The sequence below is a fragment of the Aplidium turbinatum genome, chromosome 14, assembly GCF_918807975.1.
Source record: "Aplidium turbinatum chromosome 14, kaAplTurb1.1, whole genome shotgun sequence".
Lineage (NCBI taxonomy): Eukaryota > Metazoa > Chordata > Ascidiacea > Aplousobranchia > Polyclinidae > Aplidium > Aplidium turbinatum.
Window position 1 is genome coordinate 9,486,300 of NC_137485.1, and position 16,777 is coordinate 9,503,076.

General features: G+C 38.7%; 2 protein-coding genes across 2 annotated transcripts; one reads left to right on the forward strand and one right to left on the reverse strand.

Annotated features, from left to right (window-relative positions):
• The first annotated feature begins 869 nt into the window (after window positions 1–869).
• Window positions 870–8,557, forward strand: LOC145783276 (BTB/POZ domain-containing protein KCTD12-like). The gene is made up of 4 exons (XM_082595105.1): window positions 870–1,217; window positions 1,874–1,980; window positions 2,409–2,580; window positions 6,972–8,557. The coding sequence occupies exons 1-4, from the start codon at window positions 870–872 to the stop codon at window positions 7,269–7,271; spliced, it is 927 nt and encodes a 308-aa protein (XP_082451231.1). The 3' UTR covers window positions 7,272–8,557.
• A 355-nt stretch (window positions 8,558–8,912) lies between these two features.
• LOC145783277 (regucalcin-like) lies at window positions 8,913–12,881 on the reverse strand. Its single transcript, XM_082595106.1, has 6 exons — window positions 12,671–12,881; window positions 11,720–11,902; window positions 10,898–11,067; window positions 10,521–10,701; window positions 9,967–10,124; window positions 8,913–9,611 (listed from the first exon to the last, which is right to left on the reverse strand). The coding sequence occupies exons 1-6, from the start codon at window positions 12,834–12,836 to the stop codon at window positions 9,561–9,563; spliced, it is 909 nt and encodes a 302-aa protein (XP_082451232.1). The 5' UTR covers window positions 12,837–12,881; the 3' UTR covers window positions 8,913–9,560.
• Window positions 12,882–16,777: the final 3,896 nt, after the last annotated feature.

The following is a 16,777-nucleotide window of genomic DNA, read 5'->3' on the forward strand; positions in this document are numbered from 1 at the left end:
AAATCGGACGTCCTTTATAGGCCAATCTGCTGGCGTGTGAAGTCTATTGAATTAGGTTTAAGACTTTTTGCATGAAAGAGAACGTAATACTATTAAACAAAGATTAATGGTTGGAAAAGGTTTTCATTTGAGATTTGAATGTTATTGAACATCACGAGTTTAACTTCAAATGTCTCTATAAGCTCTGAAAGATCAGTTAACCTGAAGGCTTTAAAGTTTTTCGATGATAGGCTATTCAATGTTTCAATGCTGTACATTTATTTAATTGAAGTTAACTGTTTGTTTTTTTTGCCCAGTGGTAGCCTACTATTTTTTACTGTAGAAGGTTATACGTAAGCTAAGTATCAAAATGGATTTATAGATAAATGAAGCTAAATCTTCTGTCTGAAATCTTCTGTCTGAATGGCTAGCGTGGAAGCTACACCGTTATGGTTGGCGAATCGCAGCTGCTCGCTGTACTAGTGAGTGCTCAGCCTTGTGCTGATAGCCGGGAAGAACGCCCCTTTCTTCACAATGTCCTCTGCCCTGGCGCCTGCTGGTTTTGTTGGCTCTTTCTTTGTTTCCACAAAGATAAGAGTTAAACTGACTGGTAAAGCGGTGGTCGAATAAATTTGTGGCAGAATACGGTGCGATACTGATGAGCCCAGCCTCATGGGCGAAACACGTGTCTATCGCTGTCAATTCTTGCTACAAATCGGTTGCCGAGAAACATAAAGCTACTACAAGTTGAATATGTCATTTTACAACATCTCGTAAATATGGTGTAGCTCAAAATCTCAATTTTCCGTATTACTCAATTTCAGTGATTTGATTTTAGTAAGTTACATGCCTACTTTTTTCATTGAAGCATTTTATGATTTGATTTGAATATGTCTACTAACAATAAAAATGCAGTAGTAGAGATAAATGTTGGAGGCCATGTTTACACAACGACAATTGAAACACTAACCGAAAAATACTCTAAATCCAAACTCGCAAACAGCATCATGACTTTTCAAGCAAAGAATTCAGAAAAGAATCAATTAATTCCAATCTTGCAAGATTCCCAAGGAAGGATGTTTATTGACAGAGACGGCTATATCTTCAAGTTTATCTTGGACTACTTACGCCGCGAAAGAGCAACAACTGATTGGGTTGAAAAAATGATACCAGATGGAGATCACCACAGATTTCGAGCAGAAGCTGCTTATTTCGGTTTATCAGAATTGGCTAAGGAGGTAAACCTATTTTCTTTCTTCTGGAATTTCAAGTTACCAGCTAACTAACAAGCCCACTGCACAAAATCGCTACGCTATCTTTACTTTCTTTCGCGTAAGATTGGGTTGACTTCGAGAGCTGGGTCGTCGTGTCCACGCTTACCCCGGGTAGTTGAAGATTTAAATTGAGTGGACGAAAAGGCAAGAAAGCCAACCTTCGTATCCACTGTCTTTCAGACATCTAGAAATTGAGCTAGTTATCAATTAAACATTGTATGGTAGCTAGCTCAGCTTAAGCTTATAGTCACCAGCAGAACGCAAACACTTTACGATTTTATATAACCCTTGACTAAAAGATCACATAAGGCTGGAAACTTCAACGTAATTCAAACAACTCGGTTTTTTTTTGATGAAAAGCTTGAATTGAAAAGCGTCAAGTTTCAAACAACTGAACATACAGTAGCCTATAGAAGAATTCAAACTTGAACATAGATTAATTTTGTGAAGTGCATCAAGTAGGCTAATTGATTGATGCTAGGTTTACAATTATTTATAATTAGATTAATTCAGGTTAAAAGTATTGTTGACTGTACACCTAAGCATTAAAAAGTAGTCAATATTTAACCTTGAAGTATTGCTATGTATATCTAGCATTAGAGCAAATTTATATTTAACAGATTGACAGAAACGAAACTGGAGCAGTATTGCTCCGAAAAAGCTCTGCGGTTATACGAGAAGCTAAAGCATATGGGAAAAGTACATCTTCGACAAAAAATGATGTCGGGTGAGATAAGGTTAATATTACAGACAAAGACAGGGAGGTTAATAGTGCTCAGTGGGCAAGTGAATCTCCTACTTTCATCTTACGTTTCTAAAAATATGTTTTCAACACTAGTGCAACCCAAAAAACTATTAAATTGGATAAACTCTCCCCCGCTGCAAAATCTGCGAAAGTCACTGTTTGAGGCTAGTCTAACTTATAGCATTTGTAAGCTAATTGGTGTTGTTGACCAGACAGGACCCTTTCACAACAGATGAGTACCTTTGCTTTGGTTTAGTGGCAACTAATTGTGAGTGTTGGGAACAATTTTATTAGGACTAAACAAAATGCTTCACTCAAAAACTTAATTAAATGGAAGTTTACCTAAAGATTGTTTGTAGAAACAAAATTTCAAAGTTTTTTTTATCTCTTAATTTGAAAAATATTTTCAGGATATCGAGACAAGCAAGCGAAGGCCCTCTTGCAAGCGGAGACCCTTATTTTATCAGTATCGGCTACAGAGGGTACTATACCGCTGACAGGGACAGTCCTAGCAATGACCTAGCCAAGTTCAGAAGAATAACAAGGATTACTGTATCTGGAAGGTCGGATGTTGCAAAAGAGGTAGTGATGTTGATTTTTCGTTAAAGGATCCATTTAAACTTTAAAGTTACCTCAGTTGTTTAGTTTTTTTAAAACACGCCATTTTAAAGATACATTGATAGCTATTAGTAGGCTACTTAGTAACTGCACTTGTTACTTTAATTGCCTTATTCCAAGAAAAGCCTGTCAGTTCCATATCTCAAGATTGTGACAAGGTGTCTGAAAAAACTTTTTCTGGCTGTGATGCAGTCTACCTCTACGCTCTACAGGACAATGAAAGCTTGAATGTTCCATAAAAAATATGAATCTACTTTATGGTCAGTTCATTAATGTTTCATTTTTATTTGAATAAACACAAATTGTACATTTTGAAAATGAAAACAATGTTTTGGTTAGTTTTTAGAGGTTGCTGACCTTTGACATTGAAAATACCCATTAGAAAGTAGCCGGTGTCTTTAGTCTTTTTGAGTACCAGGTACAGTACCAGTGCTCTCACCACTCGACCATGCAGCCGAGTAAATTGTGCTGTGAACCATACTGAGGCATTTACAGTGATGCAATTCTCGTTCCAAGACCAACCACAATTCATTTGAAGCCTTAGGCCTATAAGTTACAGTGTATTGGTTTTTAGCTAGTACATCTTTGCAATAGCCTATTTCTCGGTGGCTTGTGTTATTCACGTAGAAAGCTTCCTGTTGATGTGAACTGCTGCCGTTGGTGGTTTTGAGATGGTACAAGAAGTTGTTTAAAAATATGAAAGACGTTGCTTTGCTTGTGTAATAATATTTTGCTCTGCTTTGCTTCCGTTGTTATTGCGTTTGGTGATGTTAGCTACTCATTGAATAGTTATTATTCTCCTATAGCCTTGGTAAGTTATTTTTGTTAATCATTTTACCGGTCTGGCGGTCTGCTTTACCCTTTAGATATTCTTGTTTTGTGTTTTTGTGAGCGACCTGAAAATTATTGTAGAATGGTTTCTGAAATAGCAAGATACATTCTTCTGGTGCAAATTAAGCTAAATTATCACAAGATGTGTAAGATGATAATCTAAGCTAAACTCTACTTCTTGTGGTAGTTTAGCTTTGTTTTCACCGGAAGAACGCATCTTGTTATTTAACTAAATGCCTTGTGAACAGTCTCATTCAATTTTTATAGAATGTTTTTTGTTGAGTTAACATGGTCGTAATTTTAAATTGGCTAAATCTTTACGAACAAAGTAGTCTTGAGTTGCATGGCAGCTTCTAAAGCTCTTGAAGAGACAAAACATCCTTTGGTCTACGAGATGTTGAAGGTTGTAGGCTACCGGATAAGCAGCGTAAGCAGTGTCTTTCAAATGTGATCTCATTTTTCATGCGATGACTAATCCAAACAAAAGCACAAAATTGCATCGCTATGTCAAACTTACACAAAAGAGATACGTCACTGTTTCCGTAAGGATTTTTTTTATAGAACTATGCAGTGTCTAAATTTTGGCTGACGCAACAAAAACTGTTGTATATATGTAAATAAAAAACGACCTGTGTAAAATTGAAAACATGCTGCTTGTCATGGTGCAAAAACAATTCTTTAATTCATTTTAATTGAAAGGAACATTCAAGATTTTGTCAAAAACTGTGTAGGCGAGTTCACCAACGATTCGTGTGCCTTAGCCTTGTGACGGAATCGTTTGTCCAACCAGAGTAGCTGAAAAAAAATTGGACCCTAAACTAATGAGTGGCCTTGGTCAAACAAGACGACTTTAAAAACGTTCATCAAAGAAAGAGGTAGTCTTACACCAAAAAGAAGAGGTTGTCTCTTAAAAAATTAATTAATGAATTGAAACTGATTGTATGATTTCATCATACAAACACGAGGCGTTTTCTTACAGTTCATGGGATACCTAAAAAAAATTGGACCCTAGGCTCAAAGTACCATTGGATTTCCTTGTCAATATTCTGCTTCCATCTCTTAAAAGGTTGTCGGTTCAATGGTCATCCCATGACGCGGTTTTTGTGCTTGAAAGTGGACACAAAAATGAGCTTTTTTTGTCTTCTCGGTCACTTAATCTAAAACTTCAAGTGTTAACCTAGAGACGGAAAAAATATAAACCTTTTAGATTACAAAGAAACTGATTTTTGGAAACTTGGAATATTTTTGACGCCTGTAAAAGGTGAACCATAAGAATATTATTTTAATCAATGTAAAATTGACGGATTTTTCTGTCTGGACTACTCAACTTTTTCCTTACAACATTTTGAAAAAATAATCACGCTGAATTTTTTATTGGGTGCTTCTCGTGACATTGGTGTCGCTGTGTTCTTTTTGGGTCATTATTTATTCATGACGAAGGTCGGCAATAAATAGAAAATCACTGATGATTCTACTTCTAAAGATAACTTCGGAAGCCCAGTTGTTTTTACTTTTTCGTTTCAATTATTGATCACACTTCAGCAATTATTGCAAAAACGTTTCAAACACTTAACACTGTTAATTACAAGTGATAGCTTTTACAACAGTGGTCTTTCGGCTAAGTCTATAGCTGACACAAACCGCATGTTGTGTCATTTGTTTTCCTTATGTTGGCTCCCTTAGGGTATGAATCAGGCGCGGATCTAGGAGTTTTTTTTGGGGAGGGCCAGAAAATTTGAAAATGAATTAAAAAGTAAGAAAAAGATAAAACAGGTATAAACAATCAGTGGCGTAGCCAGGAATTTGGGGGGTTTTGACGGCTGGCGGGCGAAGCCCAACGGTGTGTTCGCCAAAGGCGACACCCAGCGGCGGGGGTCTGGGGGGCCTCCCCCAGAAAATTTTGAAAAATTACTTTGAATTTGGTGCATTCTGAGAGCATTTTCACCAAAAATATGGATATAAATATTCCTGTAAAATGGTGCTGTCCGGTGGCATTGCAAAAGGATAAGATCATGTTTTCTGCGGCATTTTTTGGGTAATAAAGCTAAATCTCTATGTTTTCTTGTTGCTGATTCCTGGCTGAGATGTTTGAATGTTTGGTATTGGCAAAACTCGCTCTTTTAATGCAGTTTTGCTTAAAATTAGGCAAAGCTTTTGGAGACATAGAGACTGAAAGCATCATTCTCAATATCGTGACGTCACACGCGTGCCAAAGGGGGGGTTGTAACCCCCCCCCCCCCCCCCCTTGGCTATGCCACTGTGAACAATGATACAAGGCATATACGATATGCTATAAAATAGACATTAAAACAGCCATGTTAATCAATAAATTTTGCTGGAATAAAAATTGCTAAGCATGCAAAGTAAACTTGAAATCTGGTTTAAAACCCTGTATGCAGTGTCCATGACCAATTGGATATTTGTATGTTTGCAGACATATAGCCTACGTTAATTGATTGAAATTGTATGATGAAGACTAAAAACTATAAAACAATTCAGGTTTCAGATTGTTTTAACTGACGTCATTTGGCTCAGCGTTGGTTTCAGCTGAGCCAGCTCCAACAAATGTTGCTATTAAAATGTATAATCGATGGATAATTTCAACCTTAAAAATGACAAAAAATAATTCCTTTTCCCCCCGGGATAAGTTAAGTCCGCATTGGGACTAATATCAGCTGTTTAGAAGCATATCGAACCATTCAACAATTTCTCACAAAATTTTGGGGGGGCCCGGGCCCCTTGGGCCCCCCCATAGATCCGCGCCTGGGTATGATTGATTGTGATTTTTTAAAAAGCTTCTATTTTGAGGGCTGTTAAATATTTCAAAACAATTACACAAAACATGCGCCTTACGCTGCACCTTTCTGACATTGGGTCGTGACGTTTTTTAAATTTATCTGGTACCATAGCCTACGTCGGTTCAAATTTTGAGTTTAATTTTCATGATCAGGATACAAAATAAAAAGATAGTTTAATGAGAAAAAACTTACAGGAGAAAAACTACAAAATCATAAAAAGTCACATTGGCTTTCCAGCCAGCAAATCAATCAGTTTTTACATTCATTCAACATCTGCAGACTTTAAATCAATGTAAAAAGTGATTGATTTGCTGGCTGGGTTAAAACTAGGTTTTCACAATCTAACAGTAGCCTATGTCTACTGCTTTGACCACCGAACATTCACATACAGAAAGATTTAAAATGCAACAGTGTAGTGGTTCTCATCAGGGGTGCGAGACCTATACCCACGGGGAGCGTGGATGCTGAATCGTTACGGTTGTAAGTCTTAAGCGTTGCAGTCGTGATGAAATTGAAGCGAAACGATTTTCCGAATATTCGGACTCGAGAATGTTCAGCACCAAAAATTCAGTTTCCTAAGCTCGATTTAAATCAAATTTTTTGTAAAGAATCCCAGTTTTTTTTTGAACAAAAAGTATTTTCGAATATTCCTTGTGAAAATATAAACCATGATAACCCACCTTCCAGTATACTTAAGTGGGCTACATCAATGTTGTGTTTTTTCAGGTTTTTCAGGACGAATTGAACGAAAGCAGAGATCCAGCGCGATTCCCTCCTCAAACTTATACGTGTCGTTATTATTTGAAACACAACTACCTCGAATATGCATTCGAAACCTTAGTGAAGAGTGGCTTTGAATTAGTGAGCTCGACTTCGACCGGTAACCAAACACTTCCGGCAACAAATAAGGAGTTCAAACAATGGTCTACGTACGTGGAGTATCTGTTTTACCGGAAGTCATGCCACGACGAACAAGTTTCAAGCAAAACTCATTCTGTTGAGAAAAACGGGCCTTTAACACACTGAGATTTTTGCAAAGGAAATGACTTGATGTGAAACGTCGTTCACATTCACAAAATGTCCTCATATGTCACAGTTCAACCGGTGTTTCGCGGAACACTGGTAATCCGTGAAAGGTCCCATATGATCCTCAAGACATTTATTCGTTTGACTACAGTAACTCCTCAACTAACGAACACGGTCGCTATTCGTAGGCTACTGAAAATCTCGATTGAGCGGGTTTTTGCCTTTTCGCTCCAAAAGAATTTTCCGTCTTCTCCTAGCCCGCCTTGGGACACCTGCGTTATTGTTTGGCAGACGTACCACCCAAGCCAAACTCTCCGCCTGAAACAGGTGATCGGTGGTGGTCTCCCGTGACGAAAGAACGAGGAATTAAAGGGACAAGGCGGCACCCACTTCGACACCGCTGTCTGGCTTTACCACCGAGCGTAAAACCGGCTTATTGTGGAAAACAATTGTGGGAATGTCTTCGCGGCAACGATCATTGTTCATTACGAAAATATACGGTGGAGTTTTTATATCGTGTTACCATTTTGACGACATGGAGATTATTATAAAGAGAAAATAAAGATTGTTTCTAACACAAAATCACCCGCCACAGGTGCAATTGCAAACATTTTTGTTGTAAAATATATATGTAGCCTACTGGTAAGAAGTTACATGTTTGTATCTCCGAATGTTCGTAGGCTAAGTTGAGAAGTTACTGTGTTGTTCCATGGAACACCGGTCGAAAATCAAAATCACAAGAGCTTCAGGGTTTGTTTTTCTACAATTCCTACTCGAATATCAACTCTGTGCTCATTCAAATAGGCCCAGCAGATATCTCACTGAGAAAAGCTGAAAGTGAATAAATTGTTGTTGTGTTGTTTATTTTATTGCATCATTATACAAATTTGTTTGGTGTTTCGCAAAATTACTTTTATGCATAAACTGTTCCGAAGATTAAAAAGGGTTGAAAAATATTGCCGGTTAGCTTACCAGTTTAGTATCAACATGATATGATATACTTGTAGCTAAACTGCATAACTCAACCGTGCTTTCTGAAGTGCCGTGCGTGACATGTCTCCAAAAAGCTAGACTTCTTTTTACTCTGTCAACGTCTCGGAAAAATAATTAATTTTTGTAGGGTTAACGCCATCTGACGGGCGCTAAATTGAGCGTTTGTCATATATAATCCGTTCTGTGGAAAGTCGGCTGCACAGCTATTTTTGACAAAGTCGTTTTCAGTAACAATCATTCTTATAAAATTAATAATGATCTACTGGTATTCGCAAAACAGTGTTATAATTTTACAGGTCTGGTGCTGTGTTGCAAGTCTTTCTTTCCAAGAAAGATATCGAGCGGTGTATAAAAAGTACTGAACATAACAAAAGAAAATGTAGACAGATACGGGGAGTTATGTTGAAAGAGAAAAGAACCCAAAGTTATTTGCGTTATACAGTATTCTTACTAGGTTAATCTTCTTACTTGTAACTAAGTGTCACTGTTGAAGCTGAAGAAGTAACGAAGTTCTTTGGACCTGATTGAATCTTGAAAATCCAACACATTTATAATCCAACACTTGACAACATAACCGTAGTGCTGTTGATATGTATGAATCACTTTGTGTTTAAATGCTAATTTTGTACATTTTTTAACCATACGAGAAACTTAAAGCGTCTGAAATAGGACCGTGAATGAAAATTGATGAGGTTTTATTGTATTTTTCAAAAAGCAATGAATAGTACGCAATTAACATTTAGTTGAATATATTGCATAGCCTCCACTACTACAACTTATGATTAACTATGGCGATTGCATAAAAGATACGTTTTTAAACAGCCAAGTGCAGCAATGTTATCTCAATAGCTCGTTAGCAATAGATAAAGAGAATTCGTAAACATCATTACCGGCCTGACCATGATCTCTGTCGGCAAATCACCCATTATTTCAGTCACTAAGGCCAGCCTTTTGCCGAAAAAGCGGCACACTATGGTATGGTAACAAGTGTCAATGTGCCTCGTCCGTTTGTAGAAGCTCTTTCGTCTTGTAATGATTAATTCGCTCAGCAAACAGTGAAAGAAAGGTTTCATGGAATACAGTCTGTACACTTTCGTTGTAGATGGTAGCATCAATAAAGAAGCATTACTGGCTCATGGCAAATAAAAATCCTTCAACTTTTCATAACTTAGAGAATTAACTTGAAAATTAATCGTGCAGATTGTTAGGTGGAACTTCAGCTGTTATTGCTATTCTGCGACAATAGCACGCTGGGACCGAACTGGGACCGAGGCAGATTTCATCATAACACATTGCTTAACCGTCAAACATGAAAGCAGGTAAGCCTTTCGCTCCAGTACCGGTGATCTGAAAAAAGCATATTCGTAATTAAAAGAGGGACTTAATCAATTAACAAGCAGATATTATTACAAATTCGAATTGAACCGCTAGTGATCACAATTCACAAGTAATCATTTTATCATAAAAACAAATCAACAGCAAAATATATGATCTAGTTTTCTGGAGATCCGAGACAAGACAATTGTCTTGATAAGCAGAAATTAGATGCTTTCCTAGGCGAGTATCATACAATTAAGATTCAAATGGCATTCTTAATAGTAACCCTCATTACAATAGGCCATGTATTCTTTTGCAACTCCACACAAACATAGCAAGTTTTGCATATTATAGGCTGAAAACCACAGGCCAACATATTACCAACTTTAAAAATAGATCCCGAGAAGTCCTCCTTTCCATCGTTCATTAATGGCTTATTTCGTGCTGACGTCACATAAAGTTCGTCACGGTTGGGACCACCGAAGCAAACGGAAGTGGTCTTGACTGCTGTGTCGCTCACTTTCACGTGCGATAACTTTTCGCCTGCAACAAAACGTGGTGGGGTAATCTTCAATGTTTGCAGAGGCACCCTAGCTGGACAAGCGATTCAACATCTGCAGACGTTAAACCAATGTAAAAAATGGATTTATTTGCCGGCTAGGTAATTATTTACCAGGTTGCAATTAATTCCTAAAGCAGAGTGATGTGAAAAGAGTGCCTAGAAAAACAAACTAGGCATAAAACACACATTAATTTTCTAATGTTAGTATCATGAGGACTTGTGAGTTGCATTTCGTGTTTGCAACTGGGACCTTCTCCTCTGTGTAAAAGTCATTTACTTGTTGGTGCCGGATATTGTAGCTAGTACTGAATTTCTATCTGGAACACATGACAAAACGTAAAACCAAACATGCTTGTAAAACGTTGCAATAAATCTACCTGTTTTTGGATCAACTTTGATAAGTTGTCCGGTGAAAAACATGGCAACCCACAAGTTACCGTCGGTATCAATACAGTGCCCGTCTGGAATTCCATCTGTTTCACGATCAAACTTTACCACTTCACGGATGTTACTGATCTTTCCTGTTGCCAGATCATAGTCGTAAGCGTCTATGGAAAACTGCAACATAGAAAGCCAAACCAATGCAAGGATAACTTTTACCGTGTTGTTTTGTTATGGAGTTGCTTGTAAGTTTATACAGTTCTCGCCATTTTTACTAAGATTCGAATACAAGTTATGCTCATGCACGAAAAATATCGTCACACAGTGTACGTGAAGTCTTAAAGGCTACAACCCAAATACTCATCCAGCTAACCTTTAACGAGTCGGTGAAATACATCGTCTTGTTGTCAGAACTCCAAGATAAGCCATTTGAAATATCAAGAAGATCAAGATGTTTGGAAACACTCAAGTCTTTGTGGAGGGAAAATAGTGTTCCTTGTTTGAGTACGGGCTTAGAAGGTACCTCTTCCAGTCCCATGGTTCCTTAAATAAAACAACAAGCAGAGCGAAATGAAATAATCCTGGAACAAAATTTTCCAAATTGCCGGCTCGGCGCAAGCACATGAAAACTAACAGATATTTTTGTTGATGAAGGAATAAGGCCTACTCAATCTTGGAGAAAAATGCCCTTTTTAAGTTCAAAACCGGTATTTTCAATACTTGCTGAGAAGTTGAACCACTTACACAGGTCCTGTCATTGAAGCTGACAACTTATTCTCGGATAGGGAAAGCCTACTTGAAACCTTAATCCTGGAAGTTTTGCATGCCTGCAAAGGTTTGTAATTCCCCAAAATAAAGGGTCGATCAATGTTGAAGTGCTGCCGCTTGTTGAATTATTCCAACCACTAAGCCAGTGGTGAATGGAAACCTGACCTTGAATTACAACTTTCTCTTATTTGCGTCTTTTATTTAGTCTACATGGAAGTAAAAAATACTTTAGCGTGTTGCTTAAATATTATTTTTTGACATTTTAATAACCCGCCAACTTTGCATTTAAACTACTGTATTTTGTTGGAAATTCTAATGAATAATTGAAAAATATCAAACTTATCAGTATGGGCTGAGTGGAATATTGAAAAAATTGATGAAACTTCAAAGTTCAACAGCATGAAAAAAGTGATGAGTGAATTCTCACCAGCCCAAAACCTTCCTGCTGGATCACATTTGCCGTCATTAAAACGGCTTTGCGGGCGGTCCAAATTCAATTCCTTAATCATTTGAAGTTCTCCCGTTTCTTCGTGGAGGAAAGACAAACGGTGTCCAGCGGCAATCAAAAGACCTCCCTTACGCCTGGGAACTACTGCTCCAACGTTGGGTTCTAAACAAGTAACAGTCCCGCATAATGTGTGGGACAACTGTGAAGTATATAAACGGGTTAACTTAGAAGTTACCAACTGGGCCATCGCAATCCCTTGATACGTCGCTTTAATGTTGCAAAGACGTCGAATGCTCACATACATCTTCTTATTATGATGTAGAAATTTTACAAGAACTTTTCCAAAAATAGTGTTGCCAACTTTTGAAAAATGTTGTCCAGTTTTTATTACGTAATACACTTTTTAAAATTATGATACCACAGTTGCTTGATTTTTATAATTGCATCACAAGTAGGCCTAAGCTAAACCACCACATTGGTCTGTGACTATGTTTTAAGTTGAGCCGTTTTGAGTTGATGTGTAGGAGTAGCACTATCAGTGCTCATGAGTCATGTAAGATAGAAACCACCGGGTTAACCTCAGGAATTTTAATCAAAGGATTAGAGTTGTGTCTAATAATGCATTGGATCCAAACGCCTTATAGTAATACAACACTTTTCGTACTTTCATTGTGATCTCACAATACCTCGAGTGTAGAACAACTAGGATCAAGCGTAAAAGACTTAAATGTTTTAAAGTTGTTTGAATACCAAGTGAACTGAATTAAAAGTAGTAATGACGCACGTGATACTTAAAAACATAATTTTTTTAAGAATCTTAAAAGTTATCCTTTAAAATATTTCTGATAAGTTATATCAGTTTTAATTGTCTACATTGGCTTACTTGTTAACCTGGTTCTATCGAGAAGCAAAACTACCGCATGGACCTACCGTTAACGGTTACCGTCTTCAAATCATCTGTGACTGGGTTCCATCGATAAACGATTGAGTTTGGAATATCTACAAATAATAGCGTTTGTGTATTGTCATCCCAATGTGGCCCTTCACCAATTTGGCACTCTAACTTCTTGACCATTTCCACTTTAATTGATTCCATTATGGCAAATGCAATTATATATATTTAGCCTAGCCTACATGCAACACAGCTGAAAGCAAACTAAATTTAACTAAGGGGACAATGTGAGTAAAAATGAAACTGCAGAACAACGACACAAAATGCAAAAAGATTGGTTCAGTGTTCTCATTGAAAAACAAACATCTCCAGACCTTTCATAATCATATTTTAAGGTAGCCTACAGTGCTTGCGTATCTGCTTTTCGAACAGCAACTCTTTCGATTCACTATTTCTCTGAATTCGCTCTGGCCTCTGAATGTATTTGCAGGCAGCACTGCAGCTTTTCCATTCACACGATTTGTAAAAGAGCTCATCTAACTTGCTCATTTTGTTTCTTTTTTTAGGTCACTAGAGAAGAGATTTTTTTCTCATTTAACCGTTCCGCATGATTGAGTACAAATATATTTCCACAACCAGTTGGCTTTCGCTAACAAACAACCAGTTACCAGCGGCAGTGCCGGTCTTAGGGTTTTTCGGGCCCTGTGCGGAATATGCTTTTGCGGGCCCCAATGACAATAATCCAATTCAGTGGCGTAGCTAGGTACTTTGAAAGGGGAGGGGTGGTGGTGGCGTGATCGCCAAAGACGACAACCAGCTGCGGGGGGTCTGGGGGCCTCCCCCAGAAATTTTTGAAAAATCACTTTGAATTTGGGACATTCTGAGAGCATGTTCAACAAAAATTTAGGTATGAATATTACTGTGAAATGGTGCTGTCCGGTGGCATAGCAAAAGGATAAGATAGCTCCGCCCCGATAGCTCAGTGGTTACGCGCCCGGCTCAAGATCACACGGCGCTGGTTCGACTCTCGGGGTGTGCGTTTGAGCAACGCATTTCAGGACTGCTCTCCATTCAGCGGCACCTAGTGAATGGAATAATTTCTCGGCAACAAGACTTCAACAATCGGAAAACTTCACTCTGCCAATCTCGGTAACCGGCCCTGCGTCAAGTGCCTCTACAAGTATGCGAACAAGTACCAGGAATAACCTATCAAGGCTTTGTCAGTCCGAGGATAAAGATTCAAAAACCAAACCAACCAACCAAACCAAACCAAACCATCATGCTTTCTTTGGCATTTTTCGGAAATAAAGCTATGTCTCTACAGTATGTTGAGTCTGGATGAAACCTATTTCGTCCCCTGAAATCGTGTAACAAAATTAAATTTCGACTCATTTCGTCCCCTGAAAAGATCGAGAAATTTTGAAATGTTTGCGGCAACTCCGATCAGCGATTTCGGCTATGTCGTTTTTTTTTCTCGATCTTTTCAGGGTACGAAATAATCGGGCGACGAAATAGGTTGAATTCGTTGAGTCTCTATGTTTTCTTGTTGCGAATTCCTTTGCTGAATTCACTTGTTGAATTTTTCCTTTGAAAATGACAAAATTACTACATTTTCTGAGTAAATTGCGGGCCCCCTAATTTGCGGGCCCTGTGCGATCGCACGGTTTGCACATCCCAAAGACCGGCACTGCCAGCGGTCAGTGACTCAGTGGAGTTAACAACCAGTCAACCAGCTAGCTTTCGCTGAATGCAAATAGTGATCAGTAGCTTATAACCAAATTGTTGTTATTTTGTTTTACAGCTTCCGATGCGATATTTTAGTCTGTTTCCAAGTATTTTTCTAGACATCTGCTATGTTTGGCATAGCTTATATTGTTTTTCGTCGTAAGGGTCAGAAATAAAAACAAACAGAACTGAATTCAAGTTTTGTTTTTGACATGCAACTTTTATCACGTAAAAGCTGTAAGGCATCGTGGGCTATCGCCCAAAAGGTAAACGTGTGATTTAAAAAAAGATACTGCAAAAGTGTTTATGTAGGCTGCTCATATTTCCGAGGTTTCTCTCTCTTTTTCCGATTCGGACTAAATGATGACCTCAAAGCAGTTATAATTACGGTACTCGAAAGGACACCGGTTCGACACCGCTCAAGATCATGCGGATGTGTCTTTGGCAGAGTCTTTCACAAGTCAGTAGTTGTGAACTAAGCAAGCGACAACTGAGCAAGCAACATTTCAGCACGTGGCTGATTGAAGTTGGTAAATGATGAAACTGAGTAAGCAACAATTGAGCAGGCCATAACTTGGCATGTTACAAGTCAACAAATTCAGTTTGGCAAGCGATGACTAAGCAAGTCCGACGTCAGTACGTAAATCTCATTTGCTGACTTGGCAGTAGCTGAAATGTAATTAGGCCAACTGAGTTGAAGCCAGGCCAGGATTTAGGGGGGGGGGCAGAGGGGGCAGTTGCCCCGGGCCCCCCGACTTTTGAAGGGCCCCCCTATGTGGTTAAAATGTGATTTTGTGTTATTTTTTTCCCATTTGGCCTTTAAAGTTTCTGCAAAATGCTGTGCAGTACTGGAGTGATGCTACTGTAGACGTAGAAATGGCTTTTCGCGCCGTAGGCGCAAAAATTTTTTTGCACGGGGGCTCCCCGATCTAAAAGTGCCCCGGGCCCCCCATCAGCTAAATCCGGCCCTGGTTGAAGCACTTGCTGAGTTGTCTCATGCTGAGTGGCTTGAGGACCTCTTTGGCAAGACACTTAATTAAATGCATGCCGGAAAGACCAAGTGGACATGAAGAATGGCTTCTTTGTCTTCCCGTCCACTTAATCTACGTCTTCAACCATTGGATTGGACGTAAGCCTGGATAGTGGATACGACAAAAAAAGCAATTGCAGAAATGGCCAGGCCAAACATTGGTCAGAACTGTAGGCTATGCCAAACAACTGCAAGTGTTGTTGAACGAAGATTGTCAGCCAAACTCACAGACCACTGTGGCCAAACTGTTGGTATAAAAGATCGCCAAATTTACCCCCAGATAATGTTTAGAAATAGTAGTGGGCTGTTGAAGGTCACTGAGCTTTAGAAAGTCAGAAAATAAGGGTTTCATCACAGCTTATAGCACTAACAAAAACAGGGTGTGCAGTTATTTTTTTTCGGCTGCCTTTCGTTTAGCAACTATAGGCTACGCCCAATTTATTACACCCAATTCAACATTATTCTTGCTACATTTAATCTTAAATTTATTAAATTAAATTTTCAACCTACTAGGACCGTACCGTAGCCTCTTTACGGAAAGCAGTCCTTAAAATACGTTGCTCAAGCGCACACCCCGAGAGTCGAACTAGTAGGCTACCGCGTGATCTTAATGAAGTGTCTTCGTTCGTAAAGTCAGGCGTTTGACCAGCTGAGACATCGAGGAGAATATTGTTTAAAATAGGTTTGCATAAATACAACTTTTCCCCGCAACTTCATTTACAAATAAATGTAAAATTTTTCATCATTTTCAAGCACCAAAAACTTGTCTTAAGTAGCGATCAATTGATTAAATATAGCTTACGCCCTACAGGGCCAAAAGTGATGATAATAATAATTTATTTCACATTAGTTGGGTGCAAAATACCGTGAATGAAAAGTCTCCATTATTGGCGATTTGCAGCACATAATCGGTTGCATAGCCGAGTGGTGAGAGCTCTTGTGCGGCACTCGAAAGGGCGACGGTTCGACACCGCCCAAGAGCATGCGGCTGCGTCTTTGGCAGGACACTTTAAGACGTTCCTGAAGGTGGACACGAAGATTAGCTTCCTTGCCTTCCCGTCTACTTAATCTAAATCTTCCACCGGGCGTAAGCCTGGATACAACAAACAAACACACAGCCAACTGTCGCAGTTCTTGATTTGTAAGAGATCTTTGCATGAATTGTTTGTAAAAACCGACCTCACCTTAAACGCGGTACAGAAGTGGAACGCTGGAACCTATTTCGAGTGGGCTAACAAAGCTCTGGTGAAACTATAAGTAGGGCCAATCTCCCGCTAATACAATTACGAAATGTCAAACAAGCCTGCAGTCGGTCATCATATACAGTACTTAGTAGGCTATACATGCAAAAAATAAGCTTATACCTCACAAACCAACCCAATAAAAATAA